Source organism: Ceratotherium simum, chromosome 36 (assembly GCF_057802395.1).
Source record: "Ceratotherium simum simum isolate JZ-2026a chromosome 36, ASM5780239v1, whole genome shotgun sequence".
Taxonomy (NCBI): Eukaryota; Metazoa; Chordata; class Mammalia; order Perissodactyla; family Rhinocerotidae; genus Ceratotherium; species Ceratotherium simum.
The window spans coordinates 21,246,154-21,270,729 of record NC_141935.1 but is presented as its reverse complement, the minus strand read 5'-3'; the positions used below and the strand labels follow the sequence as shown (position 1 = coordinate 21,270,729).

Here is a 24,576-nt window from a genome sequence, read left to right as displayed (position 1 = left end):
GACAACCTCCTCCCCCACCCCTCGTGTACTCGCCACCCTCTGACCAACATATGCATAAAATCTGGAAATTTTCAGTAACAAAAATGGGTCATCAAATGCTATTGTTCTATTTAACCTACACGTGAAAGCTAACAAGAAAAGAAGAAAACAATATTTTGGCTCACTAACCCTTCTGGCATGGCATTCTTCTAAGTAGACAAAACAGCCTCTGAAGAAATCTCTCTCTAGTCTCTCCCCACCTCTGGCAGACAGAAGTACAAGAAGAGGTTATCTCTTTTCAGTCTGAGTACATGGTACTCTAACCTGACAAACCTGGGTCATCCACGAGGAAGATTCCTATGCATGTTTTCACCCAATATATAAAATACTCAACAAGGGCATTTCTGAGCAGAGAATGCCAGAATAAGGCTTAAAGTTCCAATCTGAATACTGATATTCAAAAGATATTCATGGTACTAGGATACAAATTTAGTATTATTAATTTATTTACCTTTCAGATAAAAATCTTCAAACACACACACCTCCCCACACACATACTCCCCCCTCCCCACACATTTAGTTATATAAACATCAAGGCTATAAGAAACGGAAGAATTAATGTGGACATTAAAAAATTTCTTCATGAATTGTTTTAGTGAAAAGACAAAGCATTTATAAATATCAAAACATATATAAAATCAAGTAGACGTTATTTCTCTCATCAGCCTTAGCATCATTTTTGAAAACAGTGTGCCAATCCCAACTTCCTTTTATAATAACCATTCAGAAGGATTTAGAATTGTTGTGGTAAATATAGTTGCTCTCTCCTTCATTAAATCACTCCTGGGTATAAATACCACTATAAAATATTCAAATAATATACTCAACACAAAGCAATGGTAGGTAAATATACTAACCACCTAGTGGGAAGGCAGGGTAGGCATCCTGGTAAGAGCCCTAATCTGACCCAGAAGGCACAAACTCTAATCTTCCTTTCATCACTTTCTTAATGTGCCATCTCAGCATCACTTAAGCTTCCGTTTACTGAAAAATATATCCTCCCTTTTGTTGTTCACAAAAGAAAAAGTTGTGTGCAAATGTTTTGAAAACAATAAAACATATAAATTAGAGGCCATCTAAAGAGGTGCTAGACTTTTTTAAAAGTTAATTGAAATTTAAGATGTTTATTTACATGCTGAAGGGAAAGACAGTCTAGCTAATGTAAGCAGCAGTCACTAGATGAGATAAATGCAGTCATTTCCCAGAATTAGAAACTCTCATTGTACAAATACTCCACAAAAATCACCAAAGTCACACGCCCTCTCTCACCTCCACCATTGACCCAGGTTCTCCAGCCTTCTCTCTAGACCTCAGCCAAGCTACCTGGGCTGATGGGATCTGCTGGGCTGAATGGGAAAATCAACACCCACTCCTGACCTTTCTTTCCATCAGGAGGATGGAAGGAAGACTTTTTCTGGTTTGTTGGTTTGTTTTTACTATCCCAAGTTGGTTAATATCACCTCAGATAGTCTATGTTTTTACAAGTATTTAGTTCAATCAATCCTGTTGGCTCTAATCACAGCTGTTGGGTGAGTTATGCTAGTGAGAGGAATCTAACAACAACAAAAATCCTCAAAGTTTTCAAGTGAAACTGGGCTTCAGACAGAAGCCTCTAACCTCTAACATCCTTCTAAGGTGCCCCGTAATCCCTTCTAGACTCCCTACAATTTCATCAGTTTCCCTATCTTCTAATTGAATCTGCTTTTCCTCAGGAAAAATATTTTTCTTTTTCTTTGTAACCTGAATTACAACTATCATTCTCTCCAATTGTTATTGCAAATGCATCCTTTTGTAGTTCCATAAGAGTTAAATAGATTTTTGCAGGCCAGCCGAGGGACCTAATCACCGTTTACAACATTTTTCCCCCGCTGTGGTAAAACGAAGTTCAAATGCCAAATAACTGACTTACAAATGAATTTTTGGAACACAACCTCTTTCGTAACTTGGAGACTTCTTGTAATGAGGTAGGAACTAGTGAATAGTAAAGAATAATTTGAACTCTGACTTTGGCTTGTATTTGAAGTAAGTCACATGGGCTTTCTATGATTCAGTTTCTTTAATCATAAAATGGGAACAATTAAATTGACTTTATAAACAAGTTGTGAATTATAATAAAAAGCAAAAACAGAAAAAAATTGTTCTAAGAAATGACTATGAATTAAGTTCAGTGGATGTATTTGTGTAGGAATTTAGGTGACCAGGAGAACAGCAAAGTTTCAATCTGAAGTCAAGAGTTGACCCTAAGGCCATACAGAGAAAGATCTTATTTCTTTAGAACTGAGACAAATCAGAAAAAAATTTGGTCTGAGCCTAGGATAGAGAAAACAGGAAAGAAAATGAGATAGAGGAAGAGATAATATCATAAAAAGGAACTATTGTGATAAATGTAACGCTATGTGATTATAAACGCAGTGATAAAAGTATTTATGGCAGAGGTTTAAAATAAGTTTTGGATCAAATATAATGAACAACTTTAAAAGACAGCTATGTCCAAATCGCTGTTTTCCCCAGGGCCATATCACACAGGGGCTGCCAAAAGAAAGCTATTCTTGAGGCACTGGCTTGAGGTGTGATGGGGCCCCATGGCCAGATATTTTAGTGTATTTCCTGTTATTCATGAATATAATAGGCCAATCAATACATTCAAAGCCACTAATCTCACACCCCCTATTTCACATTTTCTACTAGCATTTTTATGTTCTGAATGCTTTTAGCAGTTTGGGGGCTACAAGGCCTTTGGCCAAGGACCATCTTTTGATGACATTTTTTAAAATTTAAGGTTTTCTTCTTTGAGCCTCATTTACATGTATAAATCAGGATAATAATCAATGTCTATCTCATAAGATTACTATGTGAATGTAAAAATGTTTTGAAAACCATATAGGGCTATGTATTTATAATAGAATTATCATTATTGCTTGATCAAATGATGGGAATATAAAAAAATACGGAATGATACTTTCTAGTTTGGAAGCCAAAATTATGTTTTAAAATGGCAGCTGAGATATCTGTAGCTTAGAAGAAATAGCACAGATAGGTCTGAGTTTGAAAGTTGACTCTACTAGTTACTAACTTTGAGACTGGGCCAAGTTACTTACACTCTTAGGGTTTCTAAGTCTTGGTTCTTCTTACAATTAAATTTGTTTGAAATGCAGATTGATGCAACCTTCTAAGAAAGCAACATGGCGCTACCAATCAAAATTTAAAATACCCTCATCCTTTGACCCACAATTCTACTAGGAATTTATCCTTTGGATAGATTTGAACAACATGTAAAGACAAATGTATGGATAAAGATGTTGACTGCACCACTGTCTGTACAAATGAAAACTGCAAACAATCTAAATTATCAATAGGGGACTTAAATTCTATCATATCCATACATTGGGTATTTGGCACAATAAAAAAAATGAGTTAGATCAAGATTATTGGTATGGAAAGAAGTCCAAAGTACATCTTTACGTGTAAGTAAAACCTAGCTGCAGAACAGCCTATATGGTATGAATCCATTTTGTTAAAAAAGCAGGGGAGATATACACATATGGTTAGGATATAACACGGATAATTTCCAGAAGGACATAAGAAAATGCTAACGTTTCCTGCTGGAGAGTTGGACTGGGCCATTTGGAAGGATGGAGACTTTCACATTTTACTTTCTGTACTGCTTGCAACTTTTACTATAAGTGTGTCTTCTTTACGGTAATAAAATATTAATAAAACAACAAACAGTTTCTAGCACAGTGACTAATAATGAACAAAAGGTATTATTATTAAAATGCAAAAACAGAAACAAACTTACTTCACCTTAAAAGATAATAGACATGTATTCACTGGATGCATTTTAAATTATCTTCTGATATACATCTGCTCTCTTACACTAACACCTTACACAATATATCAAATAATTGGATAAAGCAGGAAATGAAAACGGAGGTAAGGAGCAAGAACAGATGAATACAAACTATTCAGAAAAAGGTTTTCAATATATCTTTAATCTCATAGCTTCTAAATTTTTGGAAATATGAATTATTATTTGTTAGACCAATGCAGGCGAGGATTAAGCAGACAGTACAGAGAAGAAACACAGAGATGTTCAATCATGTTGAAATGTAGAGAGAAAAGTCATCAGAGTCCATGAGATAAGAAGGTTCAAATAATTATATTCTACTCTGGTTTCGGACTCAGGAAACGTATATCTACAAGATGTAAGGAAATTACCATGGTTCAAAGACAAAAAGTAGTATCTCTTTGAAAATGCTATCATATAATCATAGTAGGATCTTTTTGAATAATGGGAATTTTATTCGTCAACATATTATATACCAAAATATGTTAAAGGCACACAATTTACCCAAAGGATGCAATCAAACTATTTAGGTGACTCAACATCTAAAGGGTGTTAAGGAAACCTCAGAGTAGTGACTTGGAATTGGAAGTCAGAACTGTTAGCGTGGCCAGAAAACTGTCAAGTTAAAATCTAAATGTAATGTTGAAGAGCATACACAGACCTGTTCCAATTACCACAGTAACCACTTACCAAAGCCATCACTATCCCTAACAAACACAGGGCTCATATAGCCTGAAGGATCATCATCTTCATCCCCATCAACAGTTACAATAGTACACCTCTTTGGTATTTCCAAAGCACTTTCACACACATGATCTCACTTGAGTTGATCCTCCTAATAGCCCTCAGAAAAACAGGTGTGGCAGGCATTACCATTCCATCTTGCAAAAGAAAACCTGAGACAGAGTCTCAAATGGTAAGGCTAGGAAGCCTGATACCAAGGTTTTGAAGTCTTTCTCCTAAACCACATTCCATAAACTCAGATTATGGAACTAGACGTATTATAGAATAACCTTTTGCTTCATCAGATTCATAACACCAAAAAATAAACGTCAAGGCTGGATCACCAACAAGATCCCATGTTGTAACCAATCATCTTTTTCAGAAGAGTGATGCTCCCTATAGCACAGTTTCACTAGATAAAACACAGAACACTAACCCAGTGTTTCTCAAACATAAGGATCACTAGGGGATGTTGTTAAAATGCAAATTCTGATATAGTCCACCTGCAGTAGGGCGACAAGCTTCCAACAACATGCCCAGATGCTGGTCCCTGGAATACTGTTTGTGTAGCCAGGCAAAACCAAACAAGGTGGGGAGGCTACAAGAGAATTAGGCCTAAGTAATGGCAAAATGATGTGCAATTAAAGCAGAATGGATAAAACCTGTAGGGAAATGATAATAGTTGACACAGAAATAAAGCCCCCTTTTTCTGATTAAGGCAGAGAAAAGTAACAAATTTTAACCATAGAGGTTCTAATTGATAACCAGGTTTAATTATGGCTTATCTCATGACTCCTAAACTGTTGTGTACATAGAAATAACAACCGATCAGATTTTAATCTTTTTAGCACAACTCATATATAGAATTGAAGCACCTTGCCCAGTTAACTGGGCGAGACAATCTTTTTCTCTCAAGTGGCACTGGATATTGAAGATGGGTGTATAAAGATACCTGAGGTCTTTTTTTAACACCAGGTATTAAGGTAGTCTGGGGAGTACCTGTGTCCATTACCTACCAAACCTGTTTTAATATGAAATAGTTCCTCTAAAATTGCTTGATGCTTATTCTAAAATGACGGCCTCATTTCTGATCACTGGTACCAAGTTGACCTACTAATACTTAGAGCTATGGCCAAAGAATAAATAGTTTCTCTAAATGTGCCAGAGAAATTGACAAGGAATTGTTATTTGAGGCATCTTCTGTAGTGGGACTATTAAAGCTAGATGGTAGAGGCACATCAGCCAGGTTTTGTCTCTAGGAATATTTGAAGATATTATTAAACCCATTATAGAGAAAACTGAGGGTCAAAAACGTTAAAGTATAACTAATCCAAACCACATGATTGGGATTCAATCTCAGACCAGTATGACTCTAAAAATAAAGACCTTTCCACTACCTCAAGATGCTTCTAGGGCAATGCCAAGTACAACTAGCTTTTATAGGACCACTAGAGGCTACTGATATAAAATTCAGTCTGAAAGTCCACATGAAAAATAGCCTCTGAATTCAATATTCCCCAAGATAGCTTTAAAAGGCACAACTCAGCACTCAAGAGCGTCGGAGACGTATTTCACCGAATTAAGAAGAGGTGCTATCCATCCACATATCATATTATGCAAACCTGAAAAGCAAGGCAGTGGCCTGATCTTTGTCATCATGTAGTATTCACGCTATTGCGAAATAATGGAATCGTGACCTGACAGCAAAATCTACATCTTCAATCAAAGAACCAGCCACTTTTAAGGAACCAAAAAGAATGGTCTTAAATAAAGAAATATAATCTTCTCCCCTTCTGAGACACATTAAATTTTCTTAGAGTTCATGAACTTCCTACCATTAAACTCTCCTTCAATAAGAACACTTATAAATATCTTCACTTAATCATCTACAAGCATTTTATATGTTGCAAAGAACTGTACAAAAATAAGTTATTGCTATTATTCCACGGAAGCATATATTGCAATAAATTATAAGCCACTTTCCCAAAGAAACAATGTTATACATTTGAGAATCTATAGCACTAAACATACATTTCATAAGAGCCTACTAGGTATTTGCATGCTTTCCATCACACGATGAAAAAGCAAACTGTGTTCTAGGAAATCTGAAAGCAATGGATTACTATTCTTTTACAAAACTTACTGTTTGCCTATTAAATTTATATTAACAAGAAGGTAGTCGCAACTTATGATAACAAACACCATGTTTGAAAACGAAATATACCTAAGATTTTATATATTCTCTTTCAATATGATTATATACAAGATAAATATTGATAAAGGCATCAATGAGGATAAACTGTAAATGTTACATGCTTGTTTCATTGTTATAAAAACTGTTCATAATATTTACAAGCAGCTTAATGATACAGAAGAAAAATAAACATTGCCAGATAGCCCTCCCTCCCCCTCAGTTTACAACAACAACAAAAAGTTAAATAACCTTAGGAAGATATTACAGTATATGTGCTACAGCAAATCTGAAAAACCTGAATCTGGAAAGCAGTCTTGTTACTAGATCTGGTTAGGTTGTCAAAGCACAGATTCACACCTGAGGGATGAGTGATAGAAATTTCAGGGCTCTGGAAACATCAATCTCATTTTTCTTATTTGTTTTGTGTCCAATGTACTTTTGATAACAGGTCTATGTGGGTGTAAAATAAAGTTTATCTTTTATAGTCTGGGACAAATGATAGTCAGCAACATCCTCTTTTTAGCATAAACACTTATCTTCCTAAATACATATTTCAAGAACACTATCATTGTATTGCAGCTATGACAGCAGTTTTCAGAGATCTCTTTTCCAAGTTCATCCAAAAAAATTATCATTCCACAAAATATTCACCACTTCTCCCCACACTCATGCTTTGTGTTATATCCATAAACATCAATGCCCTTAAGAAGAGAGAGAAAGGCTTCTGACATCTTTGAATTCCTATTTCAGATGAGTTTAAATTCTATTAATCTGCACTAATTTCTTTTGAACCCTAAGCCTGGAGACTTATGCTCATTTGTATAACTAAGAATATACAAAATAAGACTAGAGAAGTTTTCTATAATCAGAAATGTCAATCAATAGTCTTGCAAAAAAATTCTAGAAAGCCCTCCAATAAGTAGTTATCTAACCCAAGAACCAGCCTGCTGGTTATCTAGAGTCTGTTGCAAGTCTTGAAGGGAACGTAACAAATATAGCAAATATTCACAAAGTTACAAGTCTATTACAGCGGTCTCAACCCTTTTTGCACATTAGAATCACTTCAGTAATATAACAAAAAAATTACAGACACAGGGCCCTGGCCCCAGAGATTATGATTTAATTCATATTGTAATGGGGTGTGGGCATTAGCATTTAAAAAAAAATGCTCCCCAGACGATTCTAATTTGCAGCTAGGGTTGAGAACCACTAATTTATATTTGATATAATTAATGCTGATCAGTTTATAAGAGCAAGCAATCTCCACTCAGAACATTCAATGATCAGAAAATATTGCTTAAAACGCAGAATGTTTGTGTATATCAAAAAACATTTCGACCTGGTACTCCATGTTAGATGTGCTTTATACTATTTGGATTATTTTCACTTCTGTTTCCGGTTACAGCGAAAAGAGATTTCATCTACAGTACTTTTGAGGTTATAAGCGTGCAGACAAGGGTGCAGCGGAGAGAAACCCTTAATAAGACATTAGTTTGAGAGACAACAGTGCAGAATTCATGTGGAACAATGTGGAAATGTAAACTAAGTTGTCACACAGCCTCAATTACTTATGGATTGTTTGAATAAAGTTTAGGATATAGCCAATTTCACTAATAAGTTTATTTAACCCTCAAGAAAAAAATATATCCCCAAATCTTGGCCAATCTCCAAAACGAAGTTCCAAGCTCCTCTATTAAAAGGGCATGTTCCCTAACATTTTGCGCCAAAATATATATATATATACATATATATATATTTCTGACTGCATTTTAAGCATCTTAAATGTTCCAATTCTAGGGTCAGAAAGGCTTCAGACCCTACTAGGCCTGCTTTCTCTTCTCACATTCCCACCAAATAAGAATTACAAGATGCTTTGGTAATAAACAGGACCCTCAAGATGTGATCGGTCTATCTTTAGGCCATAAGACTTCATCTGAAACTATTTTGCCTCAACTAAAATCAGAAAATAGGCAACTTTACAAATGAGCAATTTATCTGTATCACTATAGCTCTTCCCCAGTAGAAACAGGATCATATGACTGAGCTTAACTAATGTTGTTGAACAGATTACAAGCATGTCTAAAGATAACAGGAATGTTTTATACTCCACACATCTCAAAACCCCAAAACTTAGCAGCTCAAAGGAAAAAACCATCACTGAGATAAATCAAAGTAAGAAAATTCTACTCCCATATATTGTGAGGCAAAAAAATGTGAGAGAATTTCTAAATGTCTTCCATAAAGCCAAAAACTGACATCAATCACCATAAAACACTTGAAAGTTGTTTGATTTAGATGGTAACGTGTGGTTTTTTAATGCTACACTTAGAATTATCTCAGCTTTTCCCACAAATGCTAAGTATCTGATACCAGGCTCCACTCCCTACTGTTTTGTGAAGTTTGAGAAGTAGCAAATCAAATTTCCTAGGGCAGCTCCCCCAATGGGTTCTTCCCTGCAGAGTCCAGCAAATAATGTCTCAAGAGTATCCTTTAGCCTACTGAGCAACTTGGGAAACATCTCCCAAGGTATTTGTATGAAACGCAATTAAAGACATCCTTTTACTTAAAGGACTCTGAGATTTACTTTAAGTTGAGGAAAACATCCAATTCATAAAGACTTTTTCATATTTGAATTGGATCAGTAAGTTAACTCTGAAGTAAGCGGCTGGGTGCAACTTTCATACATCTTTTTCTATTTCTTAAATTATCACTATAAATACTCATAAATTCTATTTGCTAACTTTTATATATTAGACAAACTGAAATTACATTTACTGTGGGATTCTTGTTTGCTCACAAAGGTAATTAAGTCATATCTTTCAGTTAAATAGGTGAATGTCCTTATTTAGCAAGCATATAATAAGCACCTACTGTGTTCCTTGTGAATATTTTTTGTGAAATCTGAATATGTGCATCTGTCATATGTGAGCTGGTTTAATAGTGACTAAAATGATAAAAGAATAGAAATTAAGATGGAGAGAACAAAGAGCCATCCTCTTCCCCAAGTCTCACTTTTCAAATTTACTGTAGTTGCTTTGTTTGATATTTTTTCTAATAAGCTGATAGGCTAAGCAGTTCATTTGTCTTGATCCTAAACACCCAGTTTTATTTCCTGTGTTAGGATGTGATCAGGAATTGAAATTTTTTTAAAATAGGAAATGTTCCTATAGTCAGTGTGTCAAGGCTGTTCATCACCCACGCTGAGTTATAAGAGTCTTAGAAGTAGAATGCTCTGATCCAATCCCAGAAATCTAAGCAGTCAGAATGAAAGTAAAGACCTGATGCACAGCCAACACTGAAAAGCAGATTTCCCAACAGTTGCCAAAAAGGGCTGATTGGTTCAGTATAAACTACAAAGACAACTGGGATTAGATTAAGATGTTGGATGAATCAATTTTATAATACATATCATTTCCCAGACTGAGGGAAGGTCAACATGTGTTCTCTAAACAGCTTTGTAGGTCAATCATTTCAGACACTTAAACATTACACATTTTTTCATAAGCAATGCAAATGGTTCACACTCACAATTCTACAATTCAGGTCTAAGATCCAAGCTATAGGAAGCAGGGAAGATACATAAAAATACTCTGCCTTATTTTTGTACACTAAAACAAAAAGTTACAAATGAAGTATAATCTAATAAAATACTCCAATATTCAAGATTTTGGCCATGACAGAATTCTTAGTCTATTAGAGACGCAAAGTTTAAAAATAAATAAAATAATGCAAAAAAAACCTACTTATTTTAACATTGTAAAAGTAGAAATGTGTCAGCAGACATTAAAACCATGAGAAGCAGTAAACCCACTGTCTACAAGTGAAATACCCATTAGTTTAGAGCTTATTTACATAGTTTAGTGACTTCCCAGCCATCAAAGGGAACTAGAGTTTTCTTAATTATAAATACTATGATCTAAACTAACCTGCCTGTGGGTAAAAAAGACATATTTCATTCTTTTTCTTTCAAAAGGAGTACCTGTTAAAGAAAATTTTAGCAAACTGTAAAGTGTGCTCTCTATTTCTTGCATTATCACTGAAGAAAGTCACTTATGGTCAATGATTTGTATGAAATACCTCAGTTTTCATGAAATTTACATCTGTTTAATTTCTTTAAAATTGACATTTTACTACCAGACATACAAATATTTCACAAGTTAAACTAGTTTGAATTTTTCTGCCAGTCGCAGACAAATTATCCAATCTCATTTTAAGCAAAAGTAAACATGACAGGGATAAGATTGATGTTGTTTAAGGGTACAAACTTGCAACGAGCAGTAAATAAGCCATAGAGGTCTAAAGTACAGTATAATGAACACAGACAGCAATATTGTCCTACAATCATCAAACTTGTTAAGAAACTAAAACTTAACTATCCCAATCACTAAAAAGAAAGTATAATTATGCAGTGCACTAGAGGTGCTAAATATCGCTACAATGGCAATCCCATTACAATATGCAAATGTATCAAATTAACAAGTACACCTTAAGTTTACACAATATTGTATGTCAAATATATTCAATTAAAAAGAAAAACAGTAAATATGGCAAATATATTCTGACTTCTAGTTTAAGTAGTAAACCCAATCATAATATAGTTACCATTGCTACAATTAAAATGCATACAATGCATGAAACGGTTAATCAACTCAAATACAACTTGAGGATGTATACTAAGTTGTGTATTTGAAATGAACACTGGTAAGAATTAAACTTGCTGTGGAAGCTTAGTTCCCAAGTAGGTATCTTCATCAAACTTCCATTTTACAGGCTGGGAAATGTTAATATTTTACTATTTTCTTATGATATTTAATTCACAAAAGTGATTAAAATAATTCCTACGATTCTACATCTATTTTTCTACCCACTGGTAAGGAGAAAAGCACATATTTTCAAAATTCTCTGATTTAGATAGTGGTTAAAAAAGAATCTCAAAGCATGAAACAACATAAACTACTTGAAATCTGAGGTTTCCTCCCAACTTCATAAAGAAAGTACATTTTAATAAAGATAAGAAACAGCCTACCTTACCTTACTGTGCATAGACTATAACTTAAATAAACTTCGTAAGATTTTAATGCGTTAAGATGACGTTCAAAGTTTACTGTGAAAACAATTACAAGCTGGAATTTTAAATTCAATCCTAGAAGCACAGAACAAAGTTCAGTTTTTAAATAAATTCTCCCCAAATAACAAGTTCACACATACAGAAGCATGAGTAAATGTATTACCTTTACGTTAAAAGAGGAAACTTCCCTGACTCAGTTTGGTCTGCAAATGATTGCAGGAGCAACAGCCATAAGTGGCTGCAGTAACACAGCACAGCAGAGAGCAGCGAGCGGAGAGCAGGAGCAGCTCCACAGAGCGGCAGGACAGACGGAATGACAAGCACATGCAGATTGCTTTGAATTAGGCATGTTAGGGGCTGGAACTTTCCAACTTTGCTCTCCTATAGGACAGGAGAGTTTTTCTCCTACTTAACCCCCAGGGGCAAGGTCTTAATAATGGTAACAGCTGGCATACAGAGGGGCTTGATCTGAGCACAAGGTCAGCCAGCCAGGATATGAAGGTGACATGTAATTTCTAGCCTTTTCCTGCTTCTTCGGGGAAATTGCACGAAGGACTGCTTTTGGTTATAACTTCCTTTGATCTTTTGGATTTAAAGTTACTTAGTAGATTAAAGCCATGTTAGCTGATATTATTTGCTTGCTTAGGCTAATTTAAGTGTTACAGATTCAGTTTTCTGACACACAGGGCTACTGCATTTAAACTAACACAAATAAACACCAAACCGTGTTTATTTCCAAGTTCCGGGGATTCTTGTGTTCTTTCACAAATGGCTCTTGAGACTCTGCTTTTAGGGCAGAAAAGTTCATAGTTTTTAAAAGAGGCAGAGTCTTCTTTATTAAAGAGTAAAGTACTATTTACAGCAGTTATAAGTGTTTCTCTTCAATTTTCCTAAACAAAAACAGCAGTTTGTTAAATGAATTTGACACTGCTTTTTATAAATTTGTGGCCCTGATGATGCTAGTATTTAAAATTCCACAACCACAACATAAAACCTTGTAAATAAGGGCAAACAAACGCTTTAAATTTACATATGACATCTATTAGCAAATCAGTGATAATTTATTGAAACCATGAAATCTAACTCTTCATGACTTCTTTAATAAAAATGTGTAAACAACTCTTTTAACAATCTGTCCTCATTAACTATATGAAGATAGCACTTTCAAAATTAAAGGTAACACCAAAAGCACAAGCAATCAAAGAAAAAATAGATAAAATTGCACTTCATCAAAATAAAAAACTTTTGTACGTCAAAGAACATCATCAAGAAAGTGAAAAGACAACCCACAGCATAGGAGAAAGTATCTGCAAATCATGTATCTAAGAGGTTAGTATCCATAACATATAAAAAAACACTTACAACCCAATAGTAAATAATCCAATTTGAAATAGGCTAAGTTTTGGAAGAGACATTTTTCCAAAGAAAATATACAAATGGCTAATGTGCACATGAAAAGATGCTGAACATCACTAATCATTAAGGAAATGCAAATTAAAACCACTATAAGATACCACTTCACACCTACCAGGATGGCTATAATCAGAAAAAGAAAGAAGCAAGGAAGGAGGGAAAGAAGGAAGGAAGGAAGGAAGGAAGGGAGGAAGGAAGGGAGGGAGGAAGGGAGGGAGGGAAGAACAGAACAAGTGTTGGCAAGGATATGGAGAAATTGGAACCCTCATACCCTACTGGTGGGAACGTAAAATGTTGTAGCCACTATGGAAAAGTCTACCAGTTCCTCAAAAAATTAAACACAGAGTTACCATATGACACAGCAATTTCACTCCTAGGTACAGTTGATCCTCATTATTTGTAGATTCCATACTTGCAAATTTGCCTACTCGATAAAATTTATTTGTAATCCCAAAATAATCCTCAGGTGCTTTTGTAGTCATTCAGACATGCACATGCAGAGTGGTGAAAAATTTGAGTCCTCCGACACACACACTCCCAGGTGAGGTCGAACAAGGTGAACCCCTGCCTTCTTGTTTCAGCTCTCATACAGTAAACAACTGTTCTTTTCGCAGTCTATTTAATGCCACGTTTTTCACATTTTTGTGCTTTTAGTGGGTAATTTCACTGTCTAAAATGGCCCCAAAGCATACTGTGCAGTGCTGTGTAGTGTTCCTAAGCTCAAGAAGCCTCTGACATGCCTTACAGAGAAAATACATGTGTTGGCCAAGCTTCATTTAGGCATGAGTTATAGTGCTATTGGATGTGAATTCAATGTTAGTGAATCAACAATATTTATTAGATACAGTGGCTAAATAGAAACACACACAAAACAAGGTCATGTATTGATCAGCTGTCAAAAATATGACCAGAGGCTTGAAGGAACCTGATCCTGTATTTCCCTGCAGAGCAATGACTCAGTATTCATTAACGCAGTGTTTGCAGCCACTTTCTGGAACGTAACTACCACAAATGAGGAGAATCCAGTGCATATACCCAAGAGATCTATGTTCATAAAAAAATTTGTATGTGAATGTTCAGAGCAGCATTATTCATAACAGCCACGGAAACAACTCAAATGTCCATCAACTGGTGTGTGGATAAACAAAATGTGGTATATACATACAGTGGAACATTATTCATTCATAAAAAGGAATGAAGCACTGATATGTGCTACAACACGGATGAACCTTGGAAACATTACGCTAAGTGAAAGCCAGACACAACAGTCACATATTGTATGATTGCATTTATATGAAATATCCAGAATAGTCAAATTCATAGAGACGAAGAGTAGATTAGTGGTTGCCAGGGGCTGGAGGGTAGGGACAGAGGAAGGGAGTGACTGCTAACAGTTATGGAGTTCCTTTTGGGTGATAAAAATGTTCTGGAATTAGACAATGGTGATGTTTGCATAACCTTGTGAATACACTAAGACTCACTGAATTGTACACTTTAAAATGATGAATTTTGGGCCGGCCCCGTGGCTTAGCGGTTAAGTGCGTGTGCTCTGCTGCTGGCGGCCTGGGTTTGGATCCCGGGTGCGCACGCGCCGCTTCTCCAGCCATGCTGAGGCCACGTCCCACATACGGCAACTAGAAGGATATGCAGCTATGACATACAACTGTCTACTGGGGCTTTGGGGGAAAAAAAAATAAAATTAAAAAAAAAATGATGAATTTTATGGTATGTGGATCATATCTCAACAAAAAAATAAGGAAGCTATAAAGTTCCAGCCATTAGACCAATGGTTCTCAAACTTGAGTGTGCATCAGAATCTCCTAGAAGACTTGTGAGAAGGCAGATTGCTGTGTCCCAGCCCCAAAGATTCTGATTCTGCAGGTCTGGGGCGGAGCTTGAGAATTTCCTTTCTGCAAGGCCCCAGGTGATGCTGACGCTGCTGGTCGGAGACGCACATTTTGAGAACCACTATATTAAAGACACTGTGTGAACTCCTAGAGGGTAGGAAAGGTACCTTTCATCTCGCTGTCTTCTAAATTTACCTAGAAAAGAGCCAGTCTTGGGGAGGAAAAAGACAGAGGGAAGGAGGGAAAAAGACAAGTATTTATTCCAGTAACTATATTAAAAGATTCAGTCCCTAAAATCTTAGGGTATGCTAATTTATGCCATATGTATGCCAAATGCTATAATACCTAAAAATCCCTAAAAAGGAATTAAAGAATTAAAATGAAAATGAAGGTATTTTAATATTCTTTGATCATTTGAATAGTAGTTTGGTTTAGTTTATTAAAGCAGCTAATCCCACTTCACAGTGCTTGTCATGGCGAGAAATGCAAACAAAGGTTCTAGAGCTGTTAATCTCATAAATTACTTCAGGAAACCCCTTAAGTTGGTTGAGGTGTCACAGAAATCAATGACCTGAAGTCTCCAACTCATAAACTTGTAAATTCTTATTTACATTTTTAACAAAGTTACTGGTTTGTACATTTAATCATTTTATTTAAAAATGCTGGGCCCATGTTAAAATGGGCAATTTAAAGTATGCTTCTGGTATTGTCACATGGAATACATTATTATTTTATAAATAATAATCAGGATTATTTCCAATCACTTCAGTATGTTCTCAATGTATTATTTAGAGTGAAAAGGAAAGTGCTAGTAACCTTATGAAGTTCTAATGTTCTCTGAAAATAATCTCTCTTTTTTTCTTAGATCACACTATTTAGGTATCTTTCTTCATTATTAGAAAGACAGAGGGTAAGGGAGAGGGACAGAGAGACAAAAGCTGGCAGGAGAGGCACAACACTTGGTACTTTTTCAAAAGTGAGCCAAGACATGGAAATAACCTAAGTGTCCATCAATGGATGAATGGATGAAGCAGTTGTAATACATATATATATATATATATATATATATATATATATATATATAATATATATATAATGGAATATTATTCAGCCATAAAAAATGAGGAAATCCTACCACTTGTGACAACATGGATGGACCTCGAAGGCATTATGCTAAGTAAGACAAAGACAAATACCATATGAACTCAATTACACGTGGGATCTAAAAAATAACACAAACTTATAGAAAAAGAGATCAAACGTAGTTACAAGAGGCAAGGGAGTATGTGGGGGTGGGAGGGGGAAATGGAGGAAGGTGGTCAGCAGGTACAAATTTCCTGTTATAGGATAAATAAGTACTAGGGATGTAATGGACAACACGACGACTATTGCTAACACTGCTGTATGATATACAGGAAAGTTGTTATGAGAGTAAATCCTAAGAGTTCTAATCATAATGAGAAAATTTATTTTCTTTTTTCTTTATATTGTATCTATATGAGATAATGGATGTTAGCTGAACCTACTGTGATAATCATTTCACAATACATGTAAATCAAACCACCAAGCTGTACACCTTAAACTTATACAGTGATGTATGTCAATTATTTCTCAATAAAACTGGGGGGAAAAAGTGAAAAAACACCTGCTGATTAACAAACTCTTTCACTTCTGAACTCAGTCCAAAATGTAATTCTAGATTTTGTTATATTTATTAACATTTACAAGTCCCATCTATTAATCTTTTTTGTGTGTGTATTAAATGTCCAGACAGTTCTTAATGAGCACTGTGGTCTAAGGCAGACAGTGGAGTCCTGCTTCAGCAAGATTCTTCTCTCAGTATGGTAAAATCAATAGCTTAGTCATTCGAAAGTACAAGTTCAGAAAAAGTAATCATAGGAAAGTTCTGCAGATAGTATTCTACATTGTATGTTAGTGTTTCTGGAGCACAAATTGTTAGGTACGAACCAAAGACTTCAGCCCAGAACACTATGCTGCTGAAGTCACAGCCAGTACTGGGAACCAGTGGAGTCTTGAAGTCCGCTCTCAGCTCTGCCACTCACTAGCTCTGTAACCTTGAACAAGTCACTTACTCCAGAGGTTATAGTCTCCTATTTACAAAATCCATACATTAGATGAGATGATCTCACAGATCCCTCCCAACTCTAAATTCAGTTTTTATGATTTTGGATAACACTGCAAATACATAAAATAAATCCAAGTTTTACTATTCAAATTTGGATTAAGAAAAGGCTATACATTCAAAGTTGAGTTAGTGAGTTTGGAGCACAGACCATATTGCAAGCAAACTGGACCAAAAACAAAACAATTGTGGGATGCTGAAATTCCTTTCCATCAATTTGGAAATATGTGCATTGGTCTTGTATATTTCTCTCCTCTGACGATTCACATTTCTTAATCTTACAGCTTCTTTTTAAATGCCATTTCCTGTTGAAAACTCTACCTCCAAAATCTACAATTCTTACAAATGAAAATTTTACGACCTTGCTTATCTTCCACAGTCTGACATCTAAGAAATTTGCTCTTCACCCGTATAACAACCTCCAGGCCTCGAGTCCTTCCGTGTCTTTCCATTTTTCCTTACTTTGTGCTTACTTTACACAGATCTTGTGGTCAGCATTTCTTCACGTTACTAGCCTTCCACTGTGCCAGCCAGCCTTTCAAAAGTCTCCCCTAAACTTGCTCTCTCGTTCTTCTTTTTTTTTTTCCTCCCAGGTTTGGGAATGTTCCTGAAAAGTCACCAGGGAGGGAAGCGGAGACCTAAACCACATGCATGCTCTCGCCTCTGGCGGGTTCTCACTGCTGTTGAGATTCACTTCATCTATCATAGATTCTTCACTGGGAATCCCCACAGGGATTGCTGAAAATCTTTCCCATGCTCTCTACCTTAACCCTCTCTGCAAATAATGAAACTACTTGACCATCGGTTCCTTCAAATCTTATCATCTCTACTTCAAACTTTTTCTGGAACTCATCGCTTATCTCTCACAATGTCCATCGCTCTTTCCTAAATTAACTACTTACACACTAGGTCTGTGCTACCCAATAAAGTAGCCACTAGCCACATGTGCCTATTTACATTGAAATTAATTAAAACTAAATGATAATTAAAATTTTAGGTCTCCAGTTTCACCAGCCACATTTCAAGTGCTCAACAGCCACATGTTGCTCTTGGCTACTGCACTGGACAGGGCAGATACGGAATATTTCCATCATTGCAGCAAGTTTCATTGGACAGTGCTCCTCCACATCTAGAGGCTCTAGACTGTTGCCATCTTCTTTACTCTGTCTCACTCTCTCTCCCCAAGCTCCTCTTCATCCTTTCCTCTTTGCCAGCTCCTTCTTTACTTACTTACAAAAAATGTTTAGTTTTCCCCCAGACTAAACAAGTCATCCTTTTCTTAGCCTGTAGTGTTCAGGCTACTAGTCTATCTCTCCTTTCCTTCCATTGCCAGACAATGTTCAAGCCTCACCTCCTCTCATTCCTTAACTTCTTACAGTCTTCTGTTAGTGCCAACAAGTCAATTCCTAGTGACCCTGCGTACAGCAGAGATACCCTGCCCGGTCTCTTTGCGCCATGCTCTCCCCTTCCGGCGCCATATCAGACAATGCTCCGCCGCTATTCACAGGGTTTTCATGGCTAATTTTTTCGGAAGTGGGTGGCCAGGTCCTTCTCCCTAGTCTGTCTAGTCTGGAAGCCCCACGGAAACCTGTCCACCATGGGTGACCCTGCTGGTATTTGAAATCCCGGTGGCATAGCTTTCAGCATCACAGCAACATGCAGCCACCACAGTATGACAACCAACAGATGGGTGATGTGGGTCCCTGACTGGGAAATGAACACGGGCCATGGCGGTGAGAGTGCCGAATCTTAACCACTAGACCACCCGGGCTAGTTTCTTACAAACTTACCCCACCATCTAATGCAACTGTTCCTTAAAAAACAAAATTCAATGGTCCTTTCTCAATACTCATTTTCTTTACATTTCTTGCATGTCCCAACTCCACTGGCAATACCCTTTTCTCCTTGCTCAGTTTCCATTATTCTAACACTCTCTACCTCTTTAACCTCTATTCGATTTTCTTGGCAGATCCCCTGAATTCTCTTATTCTAAATCGTAGGCAATATCTAAGGCTCTCATCCTTTAGTCCTTTCTGCTCTGTTTCCTATATTGTCACATTCAACTTCTTTTCTAAGTTCCATTTCTATCACTTTTGCTGTCTAAGGACATTTCAATATATATGTCCTACCAGCAGCTTAAACTCAATCACCTAAAATATAAATTATCTTATCATCCTCAAACAACCTCTTCTTGATTTTCTATTTCTATTTACTCTCTCAGTCACTCAAGCCACAAATTTTCACTTAAATATTTATTGAACATCTGATCTGTGCTGCATCCTGAGCTAGGCTGGAGTCATCTTTGCTCTTTACACCACCATCTACCCTTGTTTATTTGTTCCCAAGACCTAGCCAGCCATTGTCACATACACCCATCCTTTCCTTTCCATTCCTTCTCCTTCTTTCTACATACTACTTTCCCTCGAATTTAGGCTGCAACAGCAGAACAGATGTGACCTAACCTCTGTCTCCCACATTTCCAATCTGAGCAACCCAGAGCTTCCAGATTCATCATCATAACAGATAGATCTATCAAGCTGCTCCCCAGTCCAGAAAACACTAATGGCTCATCCATGCCTACCAAGTAAAGTTTAAACACCTTAGCTGGCATGCAAGACCCTCCAATATCCGGGCTCTTTCCCTTCCTATCTGTGCCCTTGCCAAACAGAATTTGCTTGACTCCAAACAAGCTTGCACACACCCCTTCAGTGCTTATGCTATTCCTTCTACTTACAATGGCCTTTGTTCACAGTTCCAACTGCCACAATCCCATCCATTCTTTACCACACGTAACAAATGACATGTCTTCCATGAAGCCTTCCTGGATTACCTAAACCAGAAATTCTCTCATCCTATTCTAAGTTATATGACTCTGAGATCTCTCTTATGGCACTTAGCACGTGTTAATTTTTCTTCATAGTCAATTTTATACCTATTTTGCCCTCTTGATCTACACTTAATGGCACAAGCTCTATTATTACCATTTTTATACCCCTCAGGAAGATCTAGTACCTGGCAGGTACTTGACAAATATTTATTGAAAAAATGATGTTTTACCATTTGTCACTATTACATATATCCTTTATTAGACAGAATAAATGTAGTTTTAGAATACAGTCTGCAAAATAAAATTCAATATACACAATCCTATTTTCCTGCTGGTTTATATAGGCCCCCAGGACCACTTCCACTGTGGTTGTGAGAAACAAACAACAGCCAAGATTCAATAGATGTTAAGTAGGACTGCAATATGTTACACTATTCTCTGCTTTTAAATTCTGAATATTAAATTGCTACTGAATAATAAGAGATGTCAGTAATTGGCTTTCACACTTTTCTCCCAACCAGCAGAGGTCACTCCAGAAGCTAATATGTAAGCTTATTCTTGGGCAGTTTTTAAAATTTCTTTTTGTTTTGTTTCTAAGGTAGGATTTTCCTTGGAATTAGCAGAAATATTTTTAAACAATGCAAATAAATAAAAGAGTTTTCCCCCACAGTGAGCCATTAAATTTAACACAAAATAGACTTTCTGCTTAATTGCCAATTGATCTTATTGTAGCAAAAATGATTTCCATGATAAAATGTCTTGGAAACAAGAAAATCTAAATAAAATTTTTAATTTTTATTCATTAAATCCTTTGCTTGATTTGATGAAAACCTAGGAAACCATATGCACTCTATCAATAATTCAGAAACCATTTTGGTCATCCAGAATGAACTTATTAATCTATACACTACCAAAGTTTTAACGAAGATCAGAAGCTGGGGTACATATTTTAAATCAAAAAGCACAGAGATTGTAACTTTCAGAGAAAAGGTAGTCTTGTTTCTATAAAGAAAAAGAAAATCTTAAGATGCAATACAAAAAATAAACAAAAATTTGAGCCCTCCTTAACCTAACCCAAAAATTACTATTGAAAAAAAATTTTAAATGTGAAAAATAACTCAAGCAGGTTAGTTTATTATAGGTCTCACGTTGGAATTCTGGTGAACATTTTGTCTTGACATGAGCAGCGTAAACAGCATGCTGTATGAGAGCCTTTCTCCCACACAAAGCATAAAGAATGTGTTATGTTTTAGAGGAGGCCCAGATTTGCTAGTTTTATATCAAAAACAAGCTGGATCATTTCAGCCATAACAAAATAACTAGACTGTAGATCATCTAAGAATATAATCTTGTGATGCATGATGATTTAAAAGCAAAGCATAATGCATCCATGGGCTCTGGAGAGTTTCCAAAATATTTCTGGTTTGCAATATAGGATTTCAAAATAAGATATTTTACTTTTACAATAGATGCTCCAGGCATGAGGTATACTCCTAGAATGAAGACCACTGTGTCTTAACTGTAATATAATCAGAACATTATTTTAATGGTTTCAGTTGCATTTTTACCAAACCTTAAATGAATCTAAATGATTGTGGTATGCATATGTTAAGAGGGATTATGACCAATAAAGTGAAATTTTCTGTAAGTCAGACTTCTAACATTTATGGAGAAAGTTACACTTACTTTCCTTATGTCATGAAATAAAAATACATGCAAGTTAATTTTCCAAAAGTCAGACTTTATAGGAAAACATGTGTCACTTGCATACAAACACCTGTCATCATTGCTAGAGGCTTACGTTAAATAACACGGTGACACATCACATTCTCTGGTATAAAATGAAGTTGTATGGAAGAAAGAAAATGAAAATTCTAATCCTATTTTATTTATTTATCCTTTTTGTAATATGTAGTAATATTATGTTTGGCAAGGAAAAGAACTTAAACTACCCAAACTCTAAGATAGAAGATTTTATTAAGGTGAAGTATTTCACAAATGTAGTGGGAGTTGTTTTATATGTTGAAAACACACTCATTAGTTACTCAGAAGTTCAAGCAGTTCAAAATTATGAAACTCATGCTACGTATGTCTGGCTTCAGAAAGTTGTTTATATGAAATAAAGTTCTGTGAGATGCCTGTAAAAAGATAAGAAATAATGTAGTAACAAATGGGAAAGGAGTAAGGATATTTATTTATATCAGAATTTAAGAATGTGAGATATATACCAGAATATTTTACTTAGGCCTCTTAAAAACCTTCTAGAATATCCCAACATAGCAGTGTTGTTAAACTCAAAACATAGGCCTGGCTGAAAGAACACATTAATAAAGGGGGTACATTAGAAACTAGGACTAGAGGGGCCCGGCCCAGTGGCATAAGCAGTTAAGTGTGCACGCTCCACTTCGGCAGCCTGGGGTTCGCAGGTTCGGATCCCGGGTGTGCACCAATGCACCAGTTGTCAAGCCATGCTGTGGCAGCGTCCCACATAAAGTAGAAGAAGATGGGCACGGATGTTAGCTCAGGGCCAGTCTTCCTCAGCAAAAAGAGGAGGATTGGCAATGGATGTTAGCTCAGGGCTGATCTTCCTCACAAAAAAAAAAGAAACTAGGAGTAGGTCACAGAAGGCAAAAAGGCAAAAGGTCACCTTAACATATTTAAAGACAGCATATCACTAGGCTCAGCAAATACCACTTCAAAAACATTGAAACAAAAATCATCCTAATGATTAGAATGCTCCACAATTAGGCTCCTTAAGAACAAGGCATCTTTGGTCCCTTCATTGCAAACCCCAAAGCTGAAACCCTAGGCAAGTACTAGTTGGTCATTACCACTCCTGAATGGTAGACCTTTCTGGGCTGTCAGCCAGAATGGACCTCCTGGGTATGGACTGGTAAATGCTCCAGCGCCAGTGTTGGGAAGTGTGGACATGACAAGGCAGCTGTCCCAATGCCCATACCAAGCCACCATGTATATACTGTGATGTACACCACGTGTACATCAAGCACCATGTACATGCTACCAAAGTTTGGCATCCCCAGAACACTCAGAATGCTATACCTGGGGCTAGATAAAACCTGCAGAAGTCATCTAGCCATCCTTAACCTTAAACATCTTTAGAGAAGAAAATTCCACACCTTTTTTTGTTAACCTGTTCCAAGCACTCAAAGAACCTAAGACTGCAAAACTTTTGACAAAAATGTAGGGGGAAAATATTTAAAGTGATTTTAAACATTTCTATTCCTTTATAACAAAGCTCACAACCTAACTGTATAATGAAAATTACCGTGACAGATCTGTAACAAGCACTGGTTCAAGCGCAGCACTCGCAAAGAAACACCAAAGGAGAGGGGCCTTCGGTTACTGTGATTACAAAGCAACAACAACAAAATAAGCTTTCACAATCATTGGTAGCAGGAAAGTACTTTATTGATTAAGCAGGTCATTGTTTCAGAGTTCCAAGTTATAACACTAGGGTATACCACCAAGACGACCTCTGCCTTAAAAAGAAACAGAAAAGAGATATTTATCACACTGCTATTAGTAATATCCAGTATTTAGACTTTGCAAAAGTCTGTCACTGAAAGTGCCTTAGACTACAGGAGAATGAAGGATGAACAAAAAAAATTGAGGAGTTGGAGAAATGAGACTAGTAAATTCTCTGTTTTGTTCCTAAGTTAAGGCATCTGCCTTGTTTAAGTCACCCAATAGTCCTTGCTTTCCTGGATAGCTTGGTCAACGACCAAGAATTCCTAATTATGACTCTACTTAATATCCTTGAGTCACATTCCCTTACGCAGTACACAGTCAACACAGCCATCGGTCACAACGAAGGGACATTATGCACTCCTCCTTGCCATCCCCACAGGATATTAGGCAACGCAGTGTTCATTGCCTCCTCTGCCAAGTGGAATGCCTTAGTAATAAGTGTCCACACCCTGCTGGCTTTGCAAGGAGTCAAATCCACCATCAAGGATCAAGCTCCGATTTCCCATATAGAAACAAATAGAACTGTCACAAATCTCTAAAATAATCCCGAATCTTGCATAAAGCTAAAATGTACCTTTTGCTTAGATCAAAGAAGCATAACTTTGAGATAAGTGCTTTTCTTAATCTCTATTTGCAACAATGGTTACTGTTGATACTGACACACTGACAATCGGTACTCAAAGACAGTGTCCTGGACAGCTTCAGCTGAGCTCAGATTTTATAAAACCAGGAGTATATGAAAGATGTCCAGTCTTTGCTACCATGAGCTTCCTTACATTTTTTGACACCGTCCAAGACTAAATTTTACAAGATCATCATATCTCCTAGGAGAGGGATAGTATTTACAGTCTTATTCTCACAGTGGTAAATAACTCCGTATGCTTTTCAAGAGGGCAAGTGAAAAAAAGGACGGGGTGGCGAGAAGATTGAAAAATGAGCTAAGGTCTTGGTGCCCATGCGGTCTTGTCTCTGAGGGCAGAGCCCCT

The 24,576-nt window shown here is 36.5% G+C and overlaps 1 protein-coding gene across 3 annotated transcripts in view; it reads right to left on the bottom strand.

Moving 5' to 3' along the window:
* Window positions 1-24,576, bottom strand: part of DISP1 (dispatched RND transporter family member 1) — a 213,801-nt gene that overhangs the window by 60,015 nt on the left and 129,210 nt on the right. Inside the window, exon 1 of one of the 3 annotated variants that reach the window (XM_004439682.2) lies at window positions 12,035-12,184. The exons of 1 other annotated variant lie outside the window; for it this stretch is intronic. Coding sequence is in view for 1 of the 2 variants with exons in the window: in XM_087424386.1 (XP_087280512.1) it covers window positions 169-184 (16 nt within the window). In the remaining variant the exon portion in view is untranslated. Of the gene's footprint in view, window positions 1-168; window positions 251-12,034; window positions 12,185-24,576 lie in introns of those variants that run through there. One more of the 3 variants, XM_087424386.1, reaches the window with a different exon arrangement.